This window comes from Rhinolophus ferrumequinum, chromosome 14 (genome assembly GCF_004115265.2).
Source record: "Rhinolophus ferrumequinum isolate MPI-CBG mRhiFer1 chromosome 14, mRhiFer1_v1.p, whole genome shotgun sequence".
Taxonomy (NCBI): domain Eukaryota; kingdom Metazoa; phylum Chordata; class Mammalia; order Chiroptera; family Rhinolophidae; genus Rhinolophus; species Rhinolophus ferrumequinum.
Window position 1 is genome coordinate 1,548,646 of NC_046297.1, and position 24,644 is coordinate 1,573,289.

The 24,644-nt window shown below is 35.6% G+C and overlaps 1 protein-coding gene across 1 annotated transcript in view; it reads right to left on the reverse strand.

Moving 5' to 3' along the window:
• Nucleotides 1-24,644, reverse strand: part of CNBD1 (cyclic nucleotide binding domain containing 1) — a 154,745-nt gene that overhangs the window by 60,416 nt on the left and 69,685 nt on the right. The window contains exon 5 of the mRNA XM_033126939.1: nt 15,158-15,303. Within this exon, the coding sequence (XP_032982830.1) occupies nt 15,158-15,303 (146 nt within the window). The remainder of the gene's footprint in view (nt 1-15,157; nt 15,304-24,644) is intronic.

Sequence of the window (24,644 nt, forward strand, 5' to 3'; positions counted from 1 at the left end):
TCTCTTGGTCACTGTCTGTGCTCGGTGACCACAGGAGAGAGTCTTCAGCCTTCTTGAAAGCAGCGGCTGCGTTTGCCTGGATGGCTGAGTTTAAACTAGATTCCTTTCTGGGCAGCACAGTATCACTTCTTATTAAACACTGGATGTGTGCGGCGAGGCCACGTCAGAAATACTGCTTTTCAATAGCTATCAGGTAGGCTGGATGAGAACTACGTTGCGGTCAGCACATGGTAAAGGCAAAAGATAATAACCTTTTGTGAGCGTGGTAAGGATTCTGACCAATTACAAGAACGTGCTAGAAGGTCACTACGTAGCAGCTGTCATTACAGCTAAAAGCTGGAAGCAGCTCAGGTGTTCATAGGGAAGAAAATGTATAACGTTTCTGGTGTGTGCATACAATGGAACACTACTCAGACATGCAAATGAATGAGCCATTGATTCATGTGACATGAATGAATCTCAGAAATGTCACGGTGATTGAAAGAAGGCTTTCACAGAAGTATACATTGTTTTGTTTGATTTCATTATAAAGTTCTAAATGGTTGACACAAAACTGATTTTTACTGGAAAAAGGAAAAAAGAAAAAAAAAAACAGAAAAGCAGTTGCCTCTGGCGGGTGGGCCACAGAGCGACTGGAAGAAGCACGGAGAGAAATTTCGGAGGTGACAGTGAAGGGCTACATCTCGTTAGGGGTTTGGGTTCCAGTATTTGTCAAAACTCATCAAGCAATGCACTTAAGGTACAAATATGCACATTACTCTCTATAAATTTTACCTTAAAAAAAAAAAGGACCAGAAACAAATACTGAACGTAGGTAAACACTGAAGGGTTTAGGGGTGAAATGTCCTCATGCTGTGGTGATCTCAACAGAATGAAATGCGATGCAAACATCGTGGGGAAAACTGTAGGAAAAAATGTGCGTGACAGCAAACGTTTTTGACCTCTTTCTATGACTTGAGCCAGACACTCTTCCAAACACACTGCATGTATTAACCTTTTCTGTCCTCTTAGCATTCCGATGAGTCACGTACTATGATGTCCCCCCTATTATAACTGTGCAAACTGAGGGCACCGAAAAATTTAACTCAGGGACCCAGGGGCAGTAAATACAACCCACGGTGGCTCCCTTGCTAGGCTAGCCTTTGGAAGTCCATGTCACATTGCATTCTCTCTCCTTCTCTTTCTATCCCTCCCCTCCTTCTCTTTCTCTCAAAACACAGTTGGTAGTAATACATGATTTCAATTTGGTAAAATAAGACTATATGTGTGACTTAGACAGATATGTTTCATTTCAAGTGGAAAGAAAGCCCATGTCAAAGCGATATATGTTAGTTTAAAATGTTAAAAACTAAGCAATAGATGTGTACCTTTCAATACATGTTTATGGTATAAATATTTACAACAAAAACAAGTCTAGAAAGGGGTTTAGTTGTATAGTTGTTCCTAAGAAAACAGAGAGTAATTTAAATAGAGCTCATCAAAAAGGACAGTGTTAATTATTTAGCAAAATAATAATGCTTGATTAGAATGGCAATGATACCTTTCCCTAGGTTTTCTCCATAAGATTAATGTCGTATATTTTAATAACTAGGTTGATAGAATATACCTAAAAAAGAAAAAAAATGGCTCATAAAGGAAAAACCTTTCTACAGATTTCCAAAAATGGAAACACAGCTGTTCCTTCCCCAAATGTGCTAAACTTGCCACGGAGAACAATTATCACAGACTGAGCATCAATTGTTTGCCACGCACTGCGCCAGGTGCTCTGACACGAATTCTTTTAATAATCACGAATGTCATCTATCATTAGTCCATTTTTCAAGTGAATAAAGTAAGGTTCAGAAAAACTAAGTAATGTCAAAAGTTACAAAGTACATTAACTTCTGGAGGTTTTCAAATATATTTCAACATCTGAAGAATACACACAAACATGCCAACCCACAACACATACACATATAGGAGTGTGTGTGCAGTATAATATAGGTATATATATGCAGGATGTTATATGTGTATATGCATATAGATGTGTATATGTATATATATATACACATATACATAGAAGACACTTTTATAAATTTTAGAAAGGATCTCAATGCAGATTGAAAGAATTCTAACTATTTTGTTACAAAGTTCAGTTCAGACATTAACCGTCAATTATTTCCTGAAATTAACGTAGCTGGTTTCTGTATGAGCCTATCAAAATTAGTTGGGTAGAGATTTGAAAATAAATGAATTTAAAAGAACTTTCAGGAATATATGCAGAATGAAATGAACTTTGGGGTGACATCTTTATACAAATACTAGGGGGGGAAAAAGAAAATTGTCATTCAAACAAAAAAAATGGCATAAATTGAGTTGAAAATGAAGAATCAAGAAAAAAGCATGAAATATAACAATAATTTGCAGAAAATTCTCAGACAGAATTCATGTAACATCTGAAATCAGCCCTTAAATATATGGACAAATGATATCAATACCATAAAAAATGTCTAGAAAAAAGTTTCAGTAGAGTTAAGCTCCAAAATAACAATTGAAATATTACTTATAAATCACAAAGTGGTATTAAATGTGTGAATTATGACAAAAAATATTTATTAATTATGCAAGATAAATATAAGCTTTTAAAATTCCTAAGCAATGGGAAGGAACATAAAATATACCTTTCTTATGCAGGTTTTGAAAATACACAAAATTATTTCACATAACTTTTAGGATGAAAAAAAAAGAATACTCCAAGCATCAAAGAAAAACTTGAGTATAAGAATTAAAATGACATTAAAGTGGATCAAAATGGCATTAAATCTCTATTCCCAAACTTTGAAAACGCAAAGGAATTCGATAAAAATCAAGTCAGTTAGGAGTAAGTTTCCTAAAATTATTTATCTAGCCAACCTCCGCGACGTGAAAAGGCAAAAGAAATATTTTCATAGATCTTGGAGAAATTTCTTGTTCGGGACCTCATTATTTTAAAATATCTCTTGTATTAGTTGCACTAATACACATTCAAATGAATTAAGAATACTAATCATTGAAAGTTTAATTAATCACTTTGGTTGTGACTTCTCTAAAGGTTAAAGGGCAAACACAAAGTTTGATTAAAGCAGACATGTTTGTGAATTCCTTGCTATGGATACCTCACTCTGGTCCACAGAGCCTTCAGCTGAAAGCGACCATTCTAAAAGATCTAAATGTTTCCCAGAGCAACAGCTGGATGAATCAAGTCATAGCGTCACCTGGTTAATTCTTATTGGCCTATAAAGTGGAGAGTGGGCGCCTTCTGCCTCCGGGGAAGCCCTTCCGGCTGACGCACCGACTCCACCCTCTCCCGCCCTCCCCTGTCCCACACTCTGCGTTTTCAGCCTCCTCCAGAGGTCGGCCTCTGTGGAAGGTAAGAACAAGGACCTCTGACATCGCTCCCAGTCCTCCAGCCCACAACCCATCACCTGAATGATTGTAGGCATTTAGCAAATACCTGAATGAATGAAAGCCTAATTAATGACCCTCTACTGAATTTCTCTCCAAAGAATCTTATAAAACATTTGGGGAACACCTCTTCCCCACCCCCCCTTAGCATTCTGTCCTTTGAGAAATGAGATAAAACTCCTGATGGCCCATTTTCTTCTCAGACCATTAGGAGGATGCTTAGGAAAATATCAGAAAGTCATGAATTTTAAGCCAGGTGGCTTAATTCAGTTTCCACTATAAGGCCTAAAATGGTCCCAGAGATAAGGTAACAAAATCAATGAATGGCCTTTCCATAGCTTTTGGAAAGCTATGTAGATGGGGTTTTCTTCTTATGGACAATTTTTCCTCTCTTAAGATGCCAGGAGTAGTTATTTTAAGGCACAAGTCTAATAACCTTATTTAGGTTATTTCTATAATTTGTGAAGGGTAAGGTACAAAAATGGATATTTAAGATTAAAAAAAAATGAATAAATAAATATTATCATAGAGCTACCTAGAAGGGATGAAAAGAAATTCAACTTATTGGGCTCAGAACTTATATTGGAATAGCCTCTCAATACTTCCATCAATTATTTTTAAAACTTTCATAAAAGGGAGAATTTATAATTTCATAATTTGTTTGTGATTATTTTAATAATCTTAAAACCCATTATTTCTTAATTTTTTACTTAGTCTTTCTCACTAAGAAAAAAACATTAAGAAAATTTCTTATTTCAAAATCACTTGTTCATATCCATACATGCGTGTTAAGGGCAAGATCTTTGATTTTTTTTTTTCAGTAAGATTCCATTCATTTATTCATTTAGACTCTACCTTGTTATCTGAAAGGAGTCATAATAAGTGATCTTACAAAAATACATACAATATTGCTTTAAAATGTAGTGAAGAATAGAATGAAGAAAAATTGGACGAGAAAAGATAAAAGCAGGAATAAATTAAATTACAAAACAAATTCTGTGAAATCCTATATATTTACAGAGATAGTATTGGATAAGGAGATAATTTTTGCTCCATTTCCTTTACTTAAAAAAATTTTCAATGTTTAAAATTTCTATGAAAACAATACAACACATATTTTAAGTCAAATAGTTTTTAAAGGCTTATAAAAATGTCACTAAGCTATCTCACATGCAATACAAAATGGGAAATATGATCAGTTACCTGATCTAGCAACTGTAAGAGAATTAAAAAATGATGCTTAAAAGTGTCAAATTCACCAAATATATTTCTCCCAGAAGTTCTCAAAAAAGAAAATAATGTAGTGTAAATACAACTAAACAATTCACAAAGCACATTATTAAGATACAGGGCATAACAGACTATTTCTAAGAACTTAAAACTCATTCTATATGAGAGAATCAAAAGCATGGCCTCTGGATATATGACAATGGGATTCACTGGTATAATCCAGAGGGAAATGTTACTTTTTCTGGAAGGATGAATGAGCTACATCTATTTGGGACTACCATTCAACAGGAATTATTTTGTTCTTGAAAAAACTTTAGGTCAGTATTGTGTATGCAAGGTTATACTCGTTGAAAATTACATGCAGTACATCCATTTATCACATATTTATTGAGGAGCTATTATGTCCAATCGTCTTAAGACTGCGTGTGTGAGAGGCAGCTCTGCTGTTGGGGTGGTGCTGGGGGTAAGACAGATGCTTCAGAAAGCTGAAGAGCTTGAGGACAAATCATGCCTGAGGAAGGTGTGGTATTTATACCCAGAGGTATGCTGATGGCACAGCTAAGATTTCTACACCTCTACAAGTAAATGGAATAAGTGGAAGCTCCTACAAACAGACAAAGAATGGGTTTTTCCTGACCCCAAATTATATGCAATTGAGTATTTTAAAGTAGTTATCAAAAGTTCTTCTGGTCTGTTAAAACAAAGAAAAATCTCAGAGAAGGTTTTAGAAAAAGATCTACTCTTAAGAAATATAACTTCCAGGTGGATTCCCACTATTTTCAGGTTTTAAAATATATCCCTGGGAAACAAGAAGAATTTGTTGTTCAGGGTTATTAATAAAAGCCAGTTAATTGTGAGAGAAATCTATATAAATAATAATTTGAGCTTTAGAATTATTGGTTTCTCCAAAGCCATTCTTTTTTGAGAATTAAATATGAAGAGTTGTCTATTAAAGCCAATCTTTCTATTCTCTGCAATGAACAATTTATAATTAATTATTTCATATATTAACATTTAACAATTCCTATGGCTATACGTATATTAAATAAAATTGATTGCAAAGTTCTACCTTAAATATATGAATAATTTTTATGCAACATTGTTTATTCCAAACTTGTATTCTAACTTAAATCATGATTAAAGTGCATAAAGTGCATAATGACTCAAAATATTTTTTAATTTTAATCCTAAATGTATCCATTTCAGTAAACTTTTAAATTTGTGGGGGGAAAAGAAAACTTACGGGCACAAAACTGACTGATGATTTGACTCAATTCCCATACAAAATACAAAATTTGGGGCCAAGACTTCATTTAAAGACCTTCCATTGTTTTACATGTTCTTCTAACTTTTATCAAAACTGAACATGATCACATTTTCAATGCTCTAAGTTTTAAAATAAACATTTCTATATTATTTTCCTTTGCCATTAATAAAATCATCTTAACCCTCTTATTAGTGTCACTTTAACAAAAGGTCATCATATACTCTGCAGACATTGAAAAGATTAAATTTTACATTAAACATTAAATCCAGGCTAGTGCCATGAAACCAATATATTCCATCAAGAACCATTCTTCTGATGGTGGACAACAGCTTCACCAGCCAGAACTGTTCTCACACTAGAGAAGATCATAGAAACACTGGTGTTGCTTCCCATGATTTATCATCTGAGCAGACATGCTCCATTATTCACCAAAGAAGGGTATCGATTACTGCTACCTGTCACCCTAGTAAAACTCTCTGATGTGCCTTAAAAACCACTGTACCGTGATACTATAGACTCACAGGAGTTTGATTTTGCCTATGGAATTTACTATTGTTGTTGTTGTTGTTGTTGTTGTTATTTAAGAGGCTACAAAAGGTAGGAGAGAGCAAAAGACAGGCTTCGGGTTCAAAAGCCTTGGTTCTACCCTTCACTAGAGTTGAACTAGTAAGACTGACTCTCAAGTCTTCAAATGCATGAAAGGGGTACTCCTGCAAAAGTAAGATTATGTTCTAATATAAGGTAGTGAAGAAACGCTAATAAGAGAGAAATAAACTTTCTCTTATGACAGCATCCCCCCAAGTATGTTGCACAGAGCTGCTTCCTGAGGGGAAAATAAATAAACAAAACACTGAGGTAAGTTACGTATCAGAAGTCATTTCACGTATGCACAGGAAATATTCAACACACGTTGGCATATGGAAGCCTCTGAATGTACTGCTATTTTAAAAAATGACTTAACCTTGTTTAAATCATCATTTCTCAAATCTATTTCCTCAGAAAAGTCATTTCCGTTGGTTTGTTTGTGTTTTATATTTTTAATGTTAAACAGATTTGTTAAGGGAAATTGACTTCAAATTTCAGGCATCTCCGGGAGCTGGCAGAAGTTTCTAGTAGTTTCAAATAGCTCAAAAAAAACAAGTTTTAAAATCTTATACAATAAAATATTATTCAGCCATAGAAAGGAATAAAGTACACGATACAATGTGGATAAACCACAAAAACAGGCTAAGTAAAAGAAGCCAGACCTGAAAGTTCTCACATTATGTGGCTCTAAACAAATGAAACGTCCAAATGAGTAACTCCATGGACAGAAGGCTGGCTGGTGGCCACCAGGTGCTGGAGGAAAGGGAAATGCAAAGTGACCGCTTGATGACACAGGGGTTCATTGGGGGGCAGATGAAAATGTCTCGGAAGCAGACAGCAGTGAGGGCTCCACACACTGTGAATGTACTAAACGCCACTGAATGGTTCACTCTAAAGTGATTAGTGGTTAAAAGTACGTGAATTTTTTATTGAGATAAAAAAGGTTTTATTGAATTAATCCATGAAATTCACCCTTTTAAAATGTGCAGTCCAGTGTCTTTTTAGTATATTCAAAGATGTGCAATCACCATCACAACCTAATGTTAGAATATTTTCATCATCCCCTAAAGAAACCATATTCCTCAGCAGTCACACCCCAAGTTCCTGGGGACCATTCATTCATTTTGTGGTCTCTATGGACTTGCCTATTCTGGACTTTTACATCAATGAAATCATAGATACGGAGCCTTTTGTGACTAGCTTCTTTCACTTAGCATGTCTTCAAACTCCATTCGGATGGTAGCATGTATCCATACCTCATTCCTTTTCATTGCCAAATAATATTCTATTCTAAGGGCATACCACTTTACAGAAAATCCATTTATCTGTTGATGGAAATCTAGGCTGTTTCCACTTTAGGGCTACTGTGAATAAAGCTGCTATGACCATCTGTGTACACGTTTTGAGCGAGAATGTTTTTGTTTCTCTGGTATATAACCTAGGAGTAGAACTGCTGGGTCAAATGGTAACTTCATGTTGAACATTTGGGGAGCTTTCAAACTGTTTTCCAAAGTGGCTTCACCATTTTACAACCACACCAGAAACGTATGAGAGTTCCAGTTTCTCTGCATCCTCAATGACATTTAATTATTGTCTAATTTTTACATTTAAACTGTCCTACTGGGTACAAAGTAGTATGTGATTGCGGTTTTGATTTACAATTCCCTAATGACTAATGATATAGAGCATTTTTATGTACCTATTGACCATTTGCATATCTTCTTATGAAATGTACCTGGTCAGATTTTTCAATTGGATTGTCTTTTTGTTAGTGATCTATAAAAGTTCTTCAGAGTCTAGATATCAGACCCTTATCAGATATATGATTTGCAAGAACTTTCTCCCATTCCAAGGTTTTCATTTCTACCTTCTTGATTGTTTCTTTGAAGCTCAAAATATTTTAATTTTTATAAAGTCCAAATTATCTGATTTCTCCTTGGTCACTGTGCTTTCGGTGTCATGTTTAAGAAAGATTAATTTATAAGCTTTCTTCTAAGAAAATTTTATAATTTTGTTCTTACATTTAGGTTTTTGATCGATTTTTGGTTAATAATTGTATATGGTGTGAGTGAAATGTCCAATTTCATTCATGAGCATGTGGATATTCAGTTGTCCCAGCACCATTTATTGAAAAGACTATTCTTTCCACCATTGGATTTGCTTGACACCCTTATTGAAAATCAATTGACCATAAAGTTAAAGTTTTATTTCTGAACTTTTGATGCTATTCCATGAATCTATATATCTATCTTTATTCCTATATTATACTGTCTTGATACTGTAGGTTTGTAGTAAGTTCTAAAATCAGATGTGTGAGTCCTCCAACTTTGTCATTTGTTTTCACAAAGGTCTTGGCTTTTCTGGATCCTCTAAATTTCCATATAAATTTTAGGATCAGCTTACCAATTCTTACAAAAACACAGCTATCATTTTTGTTAGGAAATGTGTTGAATCAGTAGATCAATTTAGGTAATATTGCCATCTTAATGACATTAGGTCTTTTGACCTGTAACTATTGGATATCTATTTATGTAGATCTTCAGTTTCTTTCAACAAGCCTTTGTAGTTTTCAATATACAAGTCTTATACTTCTTTTGTTAAATCTATTCCTAAGTAGGGTATGGTTTTGATTCTATTGTAAATGGAATTGTTTTCTTAATTTCATTTTTAGATGATTTATTGCTTGTGGTATTAATTCTCCTTTAAATATTTGGTAGACTTCATTCACTATGAAGCCATCTGGGTCTGTCTGGACTTCTCTTTGTGGGAATATTGTAAGTTACTAATGCAATATATTTATTGGAAATAGAGCTACTCAAATTGTCCATTTCTTCTTGAATCAGTCTTTTTTTCTTTTTGACAATAATATTTCTTTTTTTTTAAATTAAAGTTTATTGGGGTGACAGTTTTGATAGCTTGTATCTTTTAGAAATTTGTGCATTTTATCTAAGCTATGTAATTTTTTGGCATACAGTTTAATGTACTTCCTTATAATCCTTTTTATATCAGTAAGGGCAATAGTGATATCCACTATTTCATTGCTGATTTTAGTAATTTGAATGTTCTCTCCATTTTTTTTGATTGTGGGTTGTCTATTAAATAAAGGTTTGTCTATTTTGTTTTTATATTCTCTATTCCACTATGTCCACTATATTTATTATTTCATTCCTTCTGCTTGTTTTGGGATTAGATGGCTCTTCTTTTTTAGTTTCTTAAGGTGAAAGATTAGGCTATTGATTTGAGATCTTTTTTGTTGTTTTTTTAAATATGCAGGCTCTGTGAGTGGCCTATTCCTGGAAGACAGATCAAATCATGATAAATCTCTTGGATTAAAATTTTGAAAGCGATGCAAACCCATCTTGCTGCCCTCAGCGGCCGTTAGGCTGTGCCGTTAGGCTGCTGTTTAGGCTGCTGCTACCATGGCTATAAGGCTGGGTTGTAGTGTAGTAGGAACAGGGCAAGCAAAAGTGCCACAAAACTCATTATTCTTACCAACACTCCACCATTTTTCTTGAATAAACGCTCCTGGGATTGTTGTGGGTTTTTTCCAGAGTTCTGAAGAAGTTGATATTGACAGTTTTTGCCAGTCTTTCCATTCCATCGCTGGATCCTTGGAGGTCCTCACTCTACCATTCCCAAAGTGCTTCTCTGCTTAGTTTATTTCTGCAGCTGTTTGTTTTAACACGTATTACCTGTAGCTGAACTCCATGAACACTTTAGGAAATGTTGTCCAAAACACTGAGACAATATTATTTTCAAAAACCTTACTGTCTTTTAAATAGTAAATTAAGTGTCATTTTTCGATTATTGTCTTACATATATACATAGCATTTATATAGATGTATTATCTGAATACTCTCCCCATATTACTTTGTCTAGCTTATTATTCTGTTCCTTAAGTTCCTCTTATACAAAATGAAGTAATAACACATGCTTCATAGTTTTGAAAAGATTAAGCAAAATAGTACTTATAAAGTATTTAGAAAAGCACTAGATCAATAAACATTATATAAAATATATAATTAATATTATTGTAATCATTTCAATAATCCCTCTTCCAATTTCCAGCTCCTCTAATTCCTTCTCTCTGTTTATTTTTTCATAAAACTTATTTCCTGAAATCATATTATGTTTTCATTTGTTATTTATTTCCTGTAGCCCACACTACAAAATAAGTTCCAGTGACAGTCACCAGCACATAGCAAACCCTTAATACACAGCTGCTGAATAAATGAATTATGTTCCTGTTATTGTAGGAAATGGGAAGCAGTTCAATGCAAGTTTCTTTCCTAAGCATTTAGCCCAATAGCACACTGCATTTTGGCACATATGACAAAAGTACATTAAAAGCTTATTTAAAAATAACTCCTGATTGGACAAAGCTGCCAACTCTTCTGAAATATGGCAATCCAAGAATTAGCCTAGAGAAGTGAATAAATATTAGTTCTACTCTGATAATTTTCCAATAAAATCAAGTAGGTTTTTTAAAAACTATGAAATTTTAGATACTGAGTAATACAATTATACAAAGCATCCTTTATTAATTGAAAATATTCCAGGATAAGAAATGGAGGAAACTGTGTGGGGGGTGGGTTGGGGGAGGAAGGGGGTGTGTTTCTAGTTCTGGTGATGTGTTCCAATACACCTATTGTAACTGCTCAGAGCAGGCATTTGTTGTGATTGGAAAACCCTGTCTGATCAGGTAGTAAATATTTCACATATCATCCCTGCTTATAAATTTCACTGTTTAGAAATTAATATTCAAAACGACAATGACAGAGATAAACATCATGGCAAAAGCCACTGGCATTTTCCTGATATTAAAGAGCTGTTGTTATTGTTGTATTCTTTTCCCAAAACCTCACAGTTATCTCCTGGATAGGGAAAGGTAGAAACGGAATTGGGTCCTCACAATGCAAAAAGACTGGAAAAGATTCTGGCCAGCTTCCAAGGACGATCCTCATAAATCACAGGAAACACCTTAGTTGCAGTGAAAGCAGATCCTGCTTTAGGATCGATGCACATTCTTCAAGGGCCAAGGTCTTTAAGGCCGGACTCAGTTATTTGATGATGACTTCTATTCTCAGGACACATTGTTTGAATTATAATTAACTTACCTGTGGAAGAGATGCTCACTACAATCTTTCATGAGATTTAGCGACTATGTTTTTATAATATGTGAAATGAAATTTAAATCACAACAGAAAAAAAAAGTCTATGCAGGTTAAGAAAATGGTAAAAATTAGTAATATGAAAATATTTTCAGTGTTAAAAATAAAAATTAAATTTTATTAAAGTGAGGAGCTATGGTACTTTTGAGATATAAACTGATGAAAGTTGGGAGTAAAATTAAATAAGATGAAAGAGAAGAGAAATAACACTGTAAAACTTAATGGACTTCAAGTAAAGAAAACGGAGTAAAGATGATACAGATAATAGATACAGATGTCAGAAGAAAAAAAAAGCTTATATCAATCATTTCATGGGACTATTTCAATGTTAACATAAAGGTAGAAAGTAATAAATTTTGATCAATAATCTAATTCTAAGTTAGCCACTATATTGGATTCTCAAGCAAATTAATTACTTCAGCTTCCACGAGCTTTAGATTGCCAATCATAAAAATGCCCCCTGCCCAGGCCAGAAAATAAGACATCCAATGGGAGACTCTTGATACCATTTGAATTAAGTAAACTATATACCTACAGAGTATATAGAGATTATTATTTGGAATATATACTGGTGGTGCCAAAAAAATGTATACAAGTGGACATTTTGGTCAATGTTGCTCAAGCAGTAGTTCGCCGTAATCAGAAGTATGTGGACGCTGATGGGAACCACTTTGAGCAGCTCTTGTAACTGCAAAAGTTGAACATGACTTGTATTCATCTTTCGTTATCAGTATATATTGAGTATTACAATTTTAATACAGTTTTCCTTTCTTAAAATGTGTATACATTTTTTACAGGCACCCTCTGTATTATATAAAGTATTTTTATTATAGTAATATATGCAATCTTAATATAGTCATCATGATTTAGTACCATATTCACTTAAGCTACAGATCCGGACATGTGTTATTCAGTACTTCAAATCCTAATAATATCATCTCTGTTAGTATTTTATTGTTTAAGAAAACTGAATGAGAGGCTGAGTGAGGAATGGTAAGTTGAGGAAGCTGCCCGAAATCATGAAGCTCCAGAGAACCTGTGGCCAGAAAAGAGACAGAAGAGACAAACAGATGTTGGAATTGCAGGCAGGAAACCAAAGGCTGCACAGCAGATTGAAAGTCAGCAGCCTGGTGGTGAGGGGCTCCAGGGGGACACTTGAAACATCAGCAGACGGAGAGGAATGCTTCTGTGAGCAAAGGCAAGGGGTCCAAAGATACCTTGTTGGGATTGTTTTGTAAGCTGGATGAACAAACAGATTTACAGAGGCCGGACATTTAACGAGTTGACCTCCTTGATGGTGAAACAGATCTGAGCTGTCAGAATAAGATGACTTAAAAACTCTAGAGAAGAATTTTGACACAGGTAGATGTAAACACAGAGACTTCTAAATATTTTTAAATGTTTGAAAGCATGCCCCATCGAAATGGGAGCTAGAGTGCCTTATTTAATATATAAGTGATCGATTAAAGTTGATATTAATATTTGTCAAGGAATGAAAGTTCATATTCTAATAGTTAATCACCTAAGTTACTAAGATACTATCAGAATGCAATATTTGCTTCTAGTTATAATATTAAAACCTTTGTAAATAAAATAAATAGTTACAAACACTGACAGATGACTATATATTCATTATGGAAAATTCAACACAAATGTATGAAGAAGAAAGAGTTCATTGCTCCCACTCACTGCCTCTCAATTCCTCTCACCTCTACTAAGGTAACAATATTAAAAATACGTATTTTTGGACTGTCCTTCTGGATCTACTCCTATGTATCTTCTACTATGTATTTTATATATACCTATATGTATATATATAATATATAATAAATACAGAGGGTGCCAAAAAACGTATAGGTATTTTAAGGAAGGAAAAGACTGTATTAAAATTGTAATACTCAATATACACCAATAACAAAAGATGAATACAAGTCGCATTTGACTTCTGCAATTACAAGAGGTGCTCAAAGTGGTTCCCATCAGCGTAATTTTAATACAGTTTTTTCCCTTCTTAAAATGTGTATATATTTTTTGGCATCCTCTGTATTACAATATATAATATATAATATATACATAATTTAGAATATATATTATATAATAATTTATAATAATTATATGTGTATATATAATTTCAGGTATTTATGAAAATATGATTATTTATATAACTCTACAGTCATTCTCTATTTATTTAGCTGTCTTTAGTAAGTGTCCACGTCAATATGCAGAGATGTACCTCATTCTTTTTAACCACCGCCTAGAATTCCATAGACATCTCACACGTGTGCAGTCCATCATCTATTGAAGAGCATCCAGGGCATAGATTTTACCATAATAAATATCATTACAGGGATTTATGATAAAACCATTTTTTAATCACTATCCTCAAGCTAAGGGCAAAGCAATGTTGAATGCTGTTCTTTCTTCCCTTTCGCAATCATATTTCCTCTGCAAAACTCCTGATTTAATTTTCCCGGCTTGATGTCAGATTAAACGAAACTAATTATGAGAGAGGACCATAGGGGGACATCTCTCGAAATATGTAAAGCTGTTCAATAGACACATGTTTTCCAAAATTCCAGTTAGATTTTAAATGTCATGATCGCTTCAGAAAACCAGTGGCATAACGGGCCAAGAATGAGTTTATCATTAAAGCTCTAGTATGTCGGAAATTCCATTCTAGTCAGAAATGATCTGCAAAATATTTTGTGCCTTAGGGTCCTCATCTGGAGAGAATCATAATATCTACTTTTATTTGTTACTGTGAGGAATAAATAAGGAATATCCCTGACACAAAGAATGTATTAAATAAATTTAGTTCCTCTTTTCTAATGAAAATGATGTTGAACTCTATTGGTTTAGATGTGTGTGTGACTCTGTGTGTATTTATCTGTATGCCCCCAAAATTCAAATATAAAATGCCTCTGTTAAACTAATGTAGCCAATGTATCCTTGGCAAAGAGATTAGAAGTTACAATTGGGAACCTAAAATCTGTCTGGAGAGGTCTTTTTCCAATTATCGGAGCAGTGTGCGGATCAAATAATCACTTTGACCGCTTTCTGTCTTAACTATGAAAACCAATGCTAGACTATTAGTCAACGTGTGTATCAATGAATGGTTTTCAAAGGATGGTCCCAAGACTAGCGGCATTACCTGGAAAATTATTGGAAATGAAAATTAAGCCCCATCCCAAACCTACCGAACCGAAACTTTAGGGGTTGAACACAGCAACGTTTCAACAAGTCTTCTGCGTGATTCTGATGTGTGCTCAAGGTGGAGAAACACTAGTATATATCTTTAAAATATATTTACTAAATTGTGAAATGATATTCATCTCACTACATGCGAACTTGCAAATGAGATACATCTAAGCAGTACATTTTTATCATGTCAAGTGAAATCATGAGTATTATCACAACAGAGAACTCAAAATGGTGATATTAATTTTGTCTTGCCAAGTGTCCCCCGAGATTGGTCTGTTACCTGTGCTGCCTTTTACCCAGGTTTCGGAAGTGACACTCTTACTAAGTATTTTCAGATGCTCATCCGTTAGCTGAGAAGTTAAATCTGGAACTGTTTTCAGCATCTTCCATACAGTGTTGTGTTCACGCAGTGTCCTCTGAATGGGCCTTAAAAAAAAAGAAAAGAAAAAAGATTGCAAATTGAGAGACCACAGCATAAATACAAAGAAACAAACAAAAAGAAAAAGAAAAAAAGAAACAAACAAAACAAAACAAGAAATTCTTCATTTTTGAGCTTCCAAATTTTATTTCCTTTTCATTTAAGGGCTCCTTACAAACACCTGTGATGTTTTGGCCTGGTAATCAGCTTTAGAATTATAATTTGTTCTTCCAACATTAAGATGCACCTTCAAAAAACGTTACACTTCAGGAGATTAACTGTACCTTCTTTTTATAGAAAACTCTGCATTGAATTGTAAAGTTACGTCTTTTGTTATTATCCTACTTGGGGTTCACTGAGCTTCTTGGATGAGTAGATGATGCTTTTCATCAAATTGGGAAGTTCTGGACCATTCTTTCTTCAAATATTCTCTACCCCTTTTCTCTGTCCTTCCCTTCTGGGAGCCCATAATGTTTAGGCTGATACACTTGATGATGTTCCACAGATTTCTAAGGCTCTATTAAAAGTTTTATTCTCTGTCTTTCTGCTCCTTTGACTGAATATTCTTAATTCACGTATCTTCAAGTTTGATGAACCTTCCTTCTCTGCCAGTTTAAATCTGTTGTTGATCTTCTCTTGTGAAATTTTTATTTCAGTTATTGTAGTTTTCAACTCCAAAATCTGTATTTGGTTCTCTCTCTCTCTCTCTCTCTTTTTTTTTTTTTCAGTTTCTGTCTCTATTGATGTGGTCTATGTGATGGGATATCATTGTCATACTTTCCTTTAATTTTATAGTCTGTATTCCATACACTGTGCAACTATCAGTGTCTGCTTATTTCACTTAGTGACCATCTAACAACTGTTCAGAGATTTCCTTAAGTGCCTGAACCAGAGTGTCCCTCAACTTTTGCTGATGGGCTGGTTATGTGGTGTCAAGTTTTCCATTAATTCTTTAGACACAGTTTCCATTCTTTCTTTGAATTTATTCATAATTGTTGATTTGTTGATGTAAAATATCTTTATCTACTAAGAATCAACATTTGAATCCCTCTGGACATTGTTGGCAGTTGACTGCTTTTTTTGCCCCTACATATGGGACACACTTTGTTATTTCTTTGCTTGTCTCATGATTTTTGTTGAAAACTGAATATTTTAGATAATAGAATGTTGACCCTCCTCCCCAGGGTCAACCAACAACAATGCCCTGTGAATGGGCTTCTGCAGGGAGCTGCCAGACACAGACAAGCCACACTGTGGCACTGCCCCAGGAGTGGAGCTTTCTGAGGAGCTCCTAACTAGTCTGCTCCGCCAGGGGCTGCAAGGCTGCTGCTTTCAAGACGACCACGGAACTAAAGACAGGAGAATTAAAACCGGTCAAGACAAAAACCCTGTTCTTCTCTCAAAGTTACACCATTTTTCTTGAATAAATTGCTCCTCATATTGTTGCTAGCATTTGATTTTCAGTTCTGCAAAAAAAAAACCCAAATTATTTTGACAATTTTTGCCAGCATTTCATTGCTTTTATGAAGGAACAGATATACAGAGACCCTCACTCTGCCATTCTGGAAGGCCTGCAGTCCACAGAGAATCTCAAATCCTCCATCAACACCCATATATGTCAAGCACTGAATGAAACGAGTCAAGGGAAGTGCATGTGACCATTGGTGGTGGGACAATCGAAAATATTTGGTAAAAACGCTACTAACAGAAAAGATTAGAAGAAATAATGTTTAAAGCCTGGCAGCCACTCAAAAATCACAGCTCTTTATCATTTTGATAAAGGAATGGGCTTGTAATTTACATATTCTGACTAAACACACAAAACGCTATTTCTTACAGCTAACCTCCTTGCTCCAGAAATCCTACTCCTGAGAAATTCCTGTTTTTCAGCTTCCTTCTGCCTTTCCCACATGGGCACTCAAGAACTTGCAAACATTTGGAATACCATGTTTGGACCATCGTGAAGCAGATGGGGTGGTAACTCACCCCATCTAACCTCTCATCTCCACCATTTCCACCTGGTTTGTGCTGCTCCATTGGGTACTGGTCGTAAGGGTTCCCCGGGCTGCAGGCTGCCTACTGATCAACACGTCCCAGTCCTGAAATCCACCCACAAGTTTTCTGTTGATTCTAGCACACACTCCTCTGTTTGCCATCCTCAGGGCGGCAAATGCAGGCATTCAGTTCTGAAAACTTGGTGTTTACTTCCTCTTTAAATGTGGCCTCCCTTCACTTCTCTCTCAATCTCTCCCTTTGTTACTCGGCAGGAACTTCCTTTCCATACATCATACCTTCTCCTTCCTGACTGCCTTACTGCTGCTTTCTGCCGCTCTTAATACACAAAAGCTGCAGGGAAAGAAATTAGGTTAACAAAAAGACGGTTTCCTGTTCATTTGTGGTCAACAGAAAAAACAACAACAACAAAAACAAACAGTATTTTGGTTTTATTCTGGTTGCAGGAAAGAATTGCCAGAAGGCCCATTAAGGCCTCTAAAATTGAAATAATGACTATGTTTTACTCCTCAATGATTTATAAACATCAAAGAAAATATCTCTAGGTCCTATCATAAAACAATTAATTTTAATTGAAAGTGAACATAACTGGGAATAGAGCTGACTCATATACTTAAAGAGCTCTCAAAGAGGGATTAAGACTCTTTTGTCTAAGAATTTGAGTAGCAGCTATAAACAGGTCATTTTTTCTAATTATAAAATAAATGAAAATACGAAGACAATAAAAGACATCCTTGGGGAGGTATATGTAAAATTAAGTGTTAGCTTCCCATCAACATCCTCCTGCTGTTTGAGTTGATACTTTCTTTTAATAATGGTCATAAACAACCAACCAAACAGAAATCGACTGAGAAAAACTTAATAATCCTCTAATATCTCAGAAATTTGAAGTAAGTTTATCTTTTCCCCACTTGTTTCTTGCTGATTTCTTATTTCCACTGGAGGCTTAATCTCTGATCTACAGGCAGAATTTGTTGTCGGTTTCATTGTGTTTTCTTTTAAATCATGTCTTATCATTCCTACATATAAGATTCGAGTCAGACAATAGATCACCACTTGTTTTCAATTTTTTAATATTTTCACTAACGTTACCATGTGATTCTTTATACAAGGATTGGTCAAGAGCAGTGGTGTTCAAATACACACTTACACAAGCAGTCACAGAGCACTTTGTTCAAACTAAACCTTACATTGAGTGTACCAAAAGAAAGTCAATAAAAGCAGAACCACCCTAGTTTCAGGAATGGGAGGCTAGGTCAGCTTCACTCATACAGCTGAAGGAGCCCTGAGGAATCCATAGGGCTGATGTACAATGACAAGAAATCGAAGGTTCCTTGCAACATGGATTAGTTATTTTCCACTGAAAGGGAATATTTTACTCCCTTTATTCTCATACAACTACAAGGAACTACAAGGAATAACATTTTCTAATCCAATCTCCTCCTTTTAAAATTAGAAAGTTGAGGCTTTGATGTGTGAAGTAATTGCCCCAGATTACACAGGTAATAAATCAGGAGACCAGGATTTTACCCCACGTGATCTCACACCGGAGCCTAGGCTCTCACCCACTTCATCACGACAAGAAGTCAAATCTTCACCAGAGTGATTTCCATTTATTTTGAATTATGGGGTTGAGTTAGGGCAGGGACTACTCCAGGCTTTGTTAGGTTGGACACATACAATTAATAGAACACAAATTCATAAATTAAAAAAATCAGAAATGTGAATATTTAGAAAAAGAACAAAGCACAACAAATCACAAATTTCTAAGAGCTGGATAATTTTAAAACATCACAAAATCCTAAAAAAATATAGTACTTCTATTAATCAGTTGCCCATATATCTCTATTAGATTTATATTTATAACTTTTTTTACACATTTCTTACATAGTCTTACAGTTTAAGCTTCATTACCGTCAGGGTTAAGGTCTTCATTACCTCTAAGTTAAGGTCGAGTTATTAAGCAAAAGCAACAATAAGAAGAAAATAGGATCAGAAGTCAGGCTGCTATTGAATGTGCAGTGAAAAAAGGCAGAAAAAAATAAAAAAGCATGAAGTGAGAGACCCAGAGCGAAGTACAATCATGAGCCTAGATCAGAGGCCATGTAGGAATTGGCCTAAATTTACAGTCTAGGGGAAAAAAATGGTAAAATAACAGTGTGGGTGATCAGCTGTGAACAGAGTATATGGAGCCTGAAACATCAGGTCACATCTGTCCCTGAAATATATGCCCTGTGCACCCTGACACAGGAGCTCCTCCAGGACCCCCAAACTCGCTGGCATTGGATGCTCTTATGATTGAGACATACAAGCATTTGCAGAAAGTGCACAGCTAAAGTCCTAGGGTGGTAGCAGGCACATAACATTAGATTAAATGTTCTGTGACCCACAGATTAGTAGGATAGAAAAATCCAGTTCAAAAGACCACTTTGATCAGAGAATGCACATATACTCATATATACAATAGGCCTCCTTAACATCTTTGAAAGCAGCAGTTCTGACAGTTATAAAATTATTTAACACAGTTCAAAATGTGATTCCCCCCTAAATTTCATTTTTCATCCATTTTCCTATATGTTTTCAAGTGACTCCCTCTGAAAGTATTTTCCTGGACTCTAGCGTCTACTTGAATTTTTCTTGAGTCATGAATCATTAATATGCCCACCACCTTCTGCCTGACTTCTCCTGTGAATTGCCTAATCAGTGAAGGATGAATGAATGGAATAACAATTGATTTTATTTGATCATCCAAATTCATATGACAAATGTTGATCATTGCCAGTTTTCCCAGAACTTGGGTTTGGTCATTCGTGGAGTACAGACATTGGAGTCACAGCATGACTTGGGCTCACTTTCTATCCTTACACACAGCTAAAAATTGAAAAGATCAGTGATAGCAACCTTAACACTTCTTTTCAAGCTAAAAAACAAACAAAAACTTTGATTAGAAAATAGATTTTTTTTTTTAATGTCTCTCCTTGTTTGGGGAGGCTGGCTGGGCTTTTTCCTGTGGAGGGAGAGTAATTAAAACATGTCTGTACCCCCAGAGTAAAAGAACAGATTTCCCTTCATTTCACAGGGACAGGACTGAAGAAAACAATAAACTAGGCTGCTAACTGGGATTCAAATAGCTTAATTTATCTCCGTATTTGTGATTCCGATACCAAACTTGAGAATTTGGGGAATTCTAAGGACAGGTGTGTCATCAAAGAGCACTTGTGAGCATCGTTCACAAACTCGGGCCCCAAGTCCTGAGAGGTTAACAACAGCCATACAGAAAGGGCACAGGAAGGTGTCAAAACACCTCAAAGGTCACCTGTAATCTTGCCTCCTGAACACACTTGGCAGCAGTAAACAAGGTAATCATGGGTTTCTGAAATACACAGGTGTTTAGAATTTTTATTTATGGTTTTCTACATCTTTTGTGCTTAGACATTTGAAAGAGCTGATTCCACGACACAAAATTGAGGAAATGGATTTCTCTGTAGAAGAAACTGACAGGTATCTGAACTATTCCTAATCACTCTGCTTCTCCTTTCTGTGCTCAAAAGAATATATTAACTACGTATTAGATTCAGACAGGCAAACGACGGCTTCTACCCACATGTGGACTTTTGAGGTCACTTAACAAAGAGCCTCCACCCCCTGACTATTCATTTCTTTATCCAGCAAATACTCTTGTGAATGGTTAGTTTTCAGGCACCATTCTACATGGTAGCATGCAACACAGAAAAACACAAATATGGTCTTGCCTCACACAAAATTCACAAGGGAAGTCAGACATTAAACACAACTTCCGTCCGTGACAGTGTTAAAAAGGCAAAGCTCTGTGTTGGAAGGTAAGACAGAGACATACGCAGTCTGGGGGGGTCAGAAAACATCCCCGGAGTGGGGGCGTGTAAAGCGACACCTGAAGACTCAGCCGGGCACGGGGGACGGGGAGGGCCCAGCGCTCAAGGTATTAAGAACTGCAAGTCCAAAGGTCCAGATCCAGGACTCAGGAAACACTTGGTCGCAGGTGGGAGGACAATGCGGGTGTCAGATGTAAAGAGAGGCTAAAATGACAGGCAAGGCATCAGAGCCACTGCGGAGAACTCCGGACTTTGTCTTAGGAAAGGGAAACCCATCTAAAGGCTTTCTTCCGAGCAGTAACTGCCCAGACTGGCATATTTAAAAGCTCACCCTGGCTGGATAAAGAAATGAATAGTCAGGCAGTGGAGGCTCTTTGTTAAAGTGACGCAGGGGATGCAGAAGTCCTGATTCTAACCCGTGGGGACCCGTGATGCCTCCAGTACAGTCATTGGAACATGATACAATCATATTGGTCAGCAGAGCTGGGGGTCTGGGCAGGCCGTGACTCACCAGCGTGCTGGGCTGGGGCCACATTTGCCAGAGGGACTCTGGGGTCCAGAAACTAAAGACCATCTCAGCGTGTTCGTGTGCTGGTGCCTCTACATTACCATTCGCCACGGCTGCCACAGAACATTCTGAGTGCGAATCAAATTCTGCCCCTCCCTAGCTTTGTCTTAGCAAAAGTCGTTAACCTATCTGAATCTCTTTTCTACAAAATAAACAACACTAATGATTAATCTTTCAGGATAGCATGGCGGATGACCAACTTTAAGTGTATAATTATGTATACATGTTTATTCATAAAATCCAATGTTATGCTAAGTGAAATAAGTCAGGCGGAGAAAGACAAATACCATGATCTCACTTACATGTGGAATCTAAAGAATAGAACAAATGAACAAACTAATCAGAAACAGTCTCAGAGACATAGAGGAAAAACTGAGGGTTGCTAGATGGGAGGGGGGGTGGGGATGAGGGAGAAGGTGAGGGGATTTGAAAGCACAATCGGGAACCACAAGATTGCCACAGGGATGTGAAAGACAGTGTGGGGAACATAATCAATAATGTTGTACAGATTTTGTAGGGTATCCGCTGGACACTTGTCTTACTAGGGAGAACACTTCATGGACGGCGTAAGTGCCTGATCACTGCACTGTGCACCTGAAGCTGAAGCTGAATAATATTGTATGTCAACTATAATTTAATGTATATTAATATATAGTCATGGGATATGGAGTACAGCATAGGGAATAGAGTCAACGGAATTGTAATAGATATAAACAATGTCAGAGGGGCAGTAGATTGGGGTGGAGGGTTGTCACTTTGTGGGGGGTGAAATGTCTGGCTGTTGCATTGTTTTGTGAACCTGAAACTAATAAAAAATTTAAAAAATAAATAAAATCCAATATACAGTAATTCCAAATTAATTTAATGACAAACCAAGTCACCTCTAAGGCAAGAAAGTTTTTGAAAAATGTAAACATTTTATAAAAGACTACTACCTAGCATGAAACCACAGTGGAAGAAAAAAAAGATTAAATTTTGACAAAGTTGAAAATAAGAAATATGACTAATTTACATACTTAATTTATAAAAGCACTATTCAGAATGATAAAATATTTTCCTAAGGTACTTACACAAAAGTTAATCTGATGGCTATTTGAAAACACATGAAAGTTTCCTACCTGATGATGTATTTCCTTCAATATAATGTTAAAATGTCAAAGAAAAAACTAATTGGATATGTAAAAAAAAAAAGTAGCTTAAAAATTTCAGAGACTCTTTTCAGGAAACTATTCTGCATGAAACAGAGAAAGTTTATACTGAAAATATGAAAACAAGAATAATCACAAACAATTAGAAAGGAAAAAATGTGAAAAAACTTAAAGGGTAATACAGCTTTAAAAAACCCAGTTCAATCTATCCTTCAATGCAGAGGAATTTGCTAATAAATGGATCTTCCCTGACATTTTCATTTTCTTGCTTAGGGTGCTCAAAATTAAAATTTGTCATTCTGGAGGTTGTTCAGTTTCATGTACTGAAAAATAGGCTAGATTGTATCATATTCAAATTCTGTGTGACTAGACAGAAATAAATTACTATACAGTTTTTAGAACTTTTCAAAGTTCAACCAATTTAGTAGAAATTACTCTGAGCAGTATTTCAAATTAATTTTATGTTAATTCAAACATTTAATAAGACATTTACAAATGCAGTCAGAAATGTACCTTTTAATTTTTGGATGATAAGACCACTAGTTGTTATTAACAAAGAATAATATTAACAAAAATGTCCATATAAATAAAATGCATTAATTAAAAATGGCTGAAAAGTATTTTCTTCATGCATGCAACAGATACTTTAATGAACAAGATCCAAGGGCCTACCAGGTACTCTTCTAGGGATTGGTGATACACTAGTGAAAAATAAGTATAAGGTTGCTGCTCTCATGGATGTTATATTCTGGGTACAGGGGAAGGTAGAGAATATCAGATAATAGACAGAGGAGAAAATATCTGGTAATTCAATATATTATGTAGAGAAAACGAAGGATAGTTTAATAGAAAGTGACAGGGTGACTCTGATCGTCTAAAGGGTCTCTGAGAAATGACATTAGTCGTAGCTATGAACACCACTAAGGTCAGTGTTACAAAGATGGGGGCAGAGAATTTCAGGATGAAGAAACAGCTACCACCAAAGGCGTAGTAGAGATGGAGAGTTGGGAGCGAGGATCTTTGTAGACGGACAAAGAATCTGGACTTTATTTAACTGTCAGAGTAACCCACTGGAAGATTTAAAGAAGAAGATAAACATAATTTGATTTGTACTTTTTAAATATATATTTTTAAAAATCACTTTAGCTACTCTGGTAAAGGGAAAGCAGGAGTGGGAGCAGAGAGAAGAGCAGGAGGCAATTATGGTGGTCGGGGTGACAGATGACAGTGACTTGCAGATGGAAAGAAATAAAAGACCCAGGACATTGCTGGGACGTCTACTTAACAGGCTGGGCCAATGGAGGCAGGAGTGAGGGAAAGAGGAAGCCTGGGTAACTCCTGCACTTGGAGTGGGGCAAGCAGGGTGACAGTACAATGTGATTACTGAATGGAGAAGATGAGCGGGAGGGAAATTTGCTTTGGGTCCTTTTATGTTTATCAGCATAAAGATGATATTTAAAGACATGGGACTCAATGAGGTCACTAAACAACCTAAGTGAGGTTTAAAGCATAATCTGAAAACCTGAGATGAAAGATATTGGAGAAATGACTTACCAATACCTATTTCATTATTTAATGATACCCTTTTGGGGAAGCTTACATCATCCTAGATTAGGAAATTTAAAAAGTAAACACATAGAAATAAATATATAACTGGATACCTAGTTCTAGTGCAGAGAATTTGATTAATAGTTTTAAAATAATGTAATGGCAGTACATAAAAATGTTATTTATATGAAAACATATTAGGATTTTCAGGAGAGTGAGCA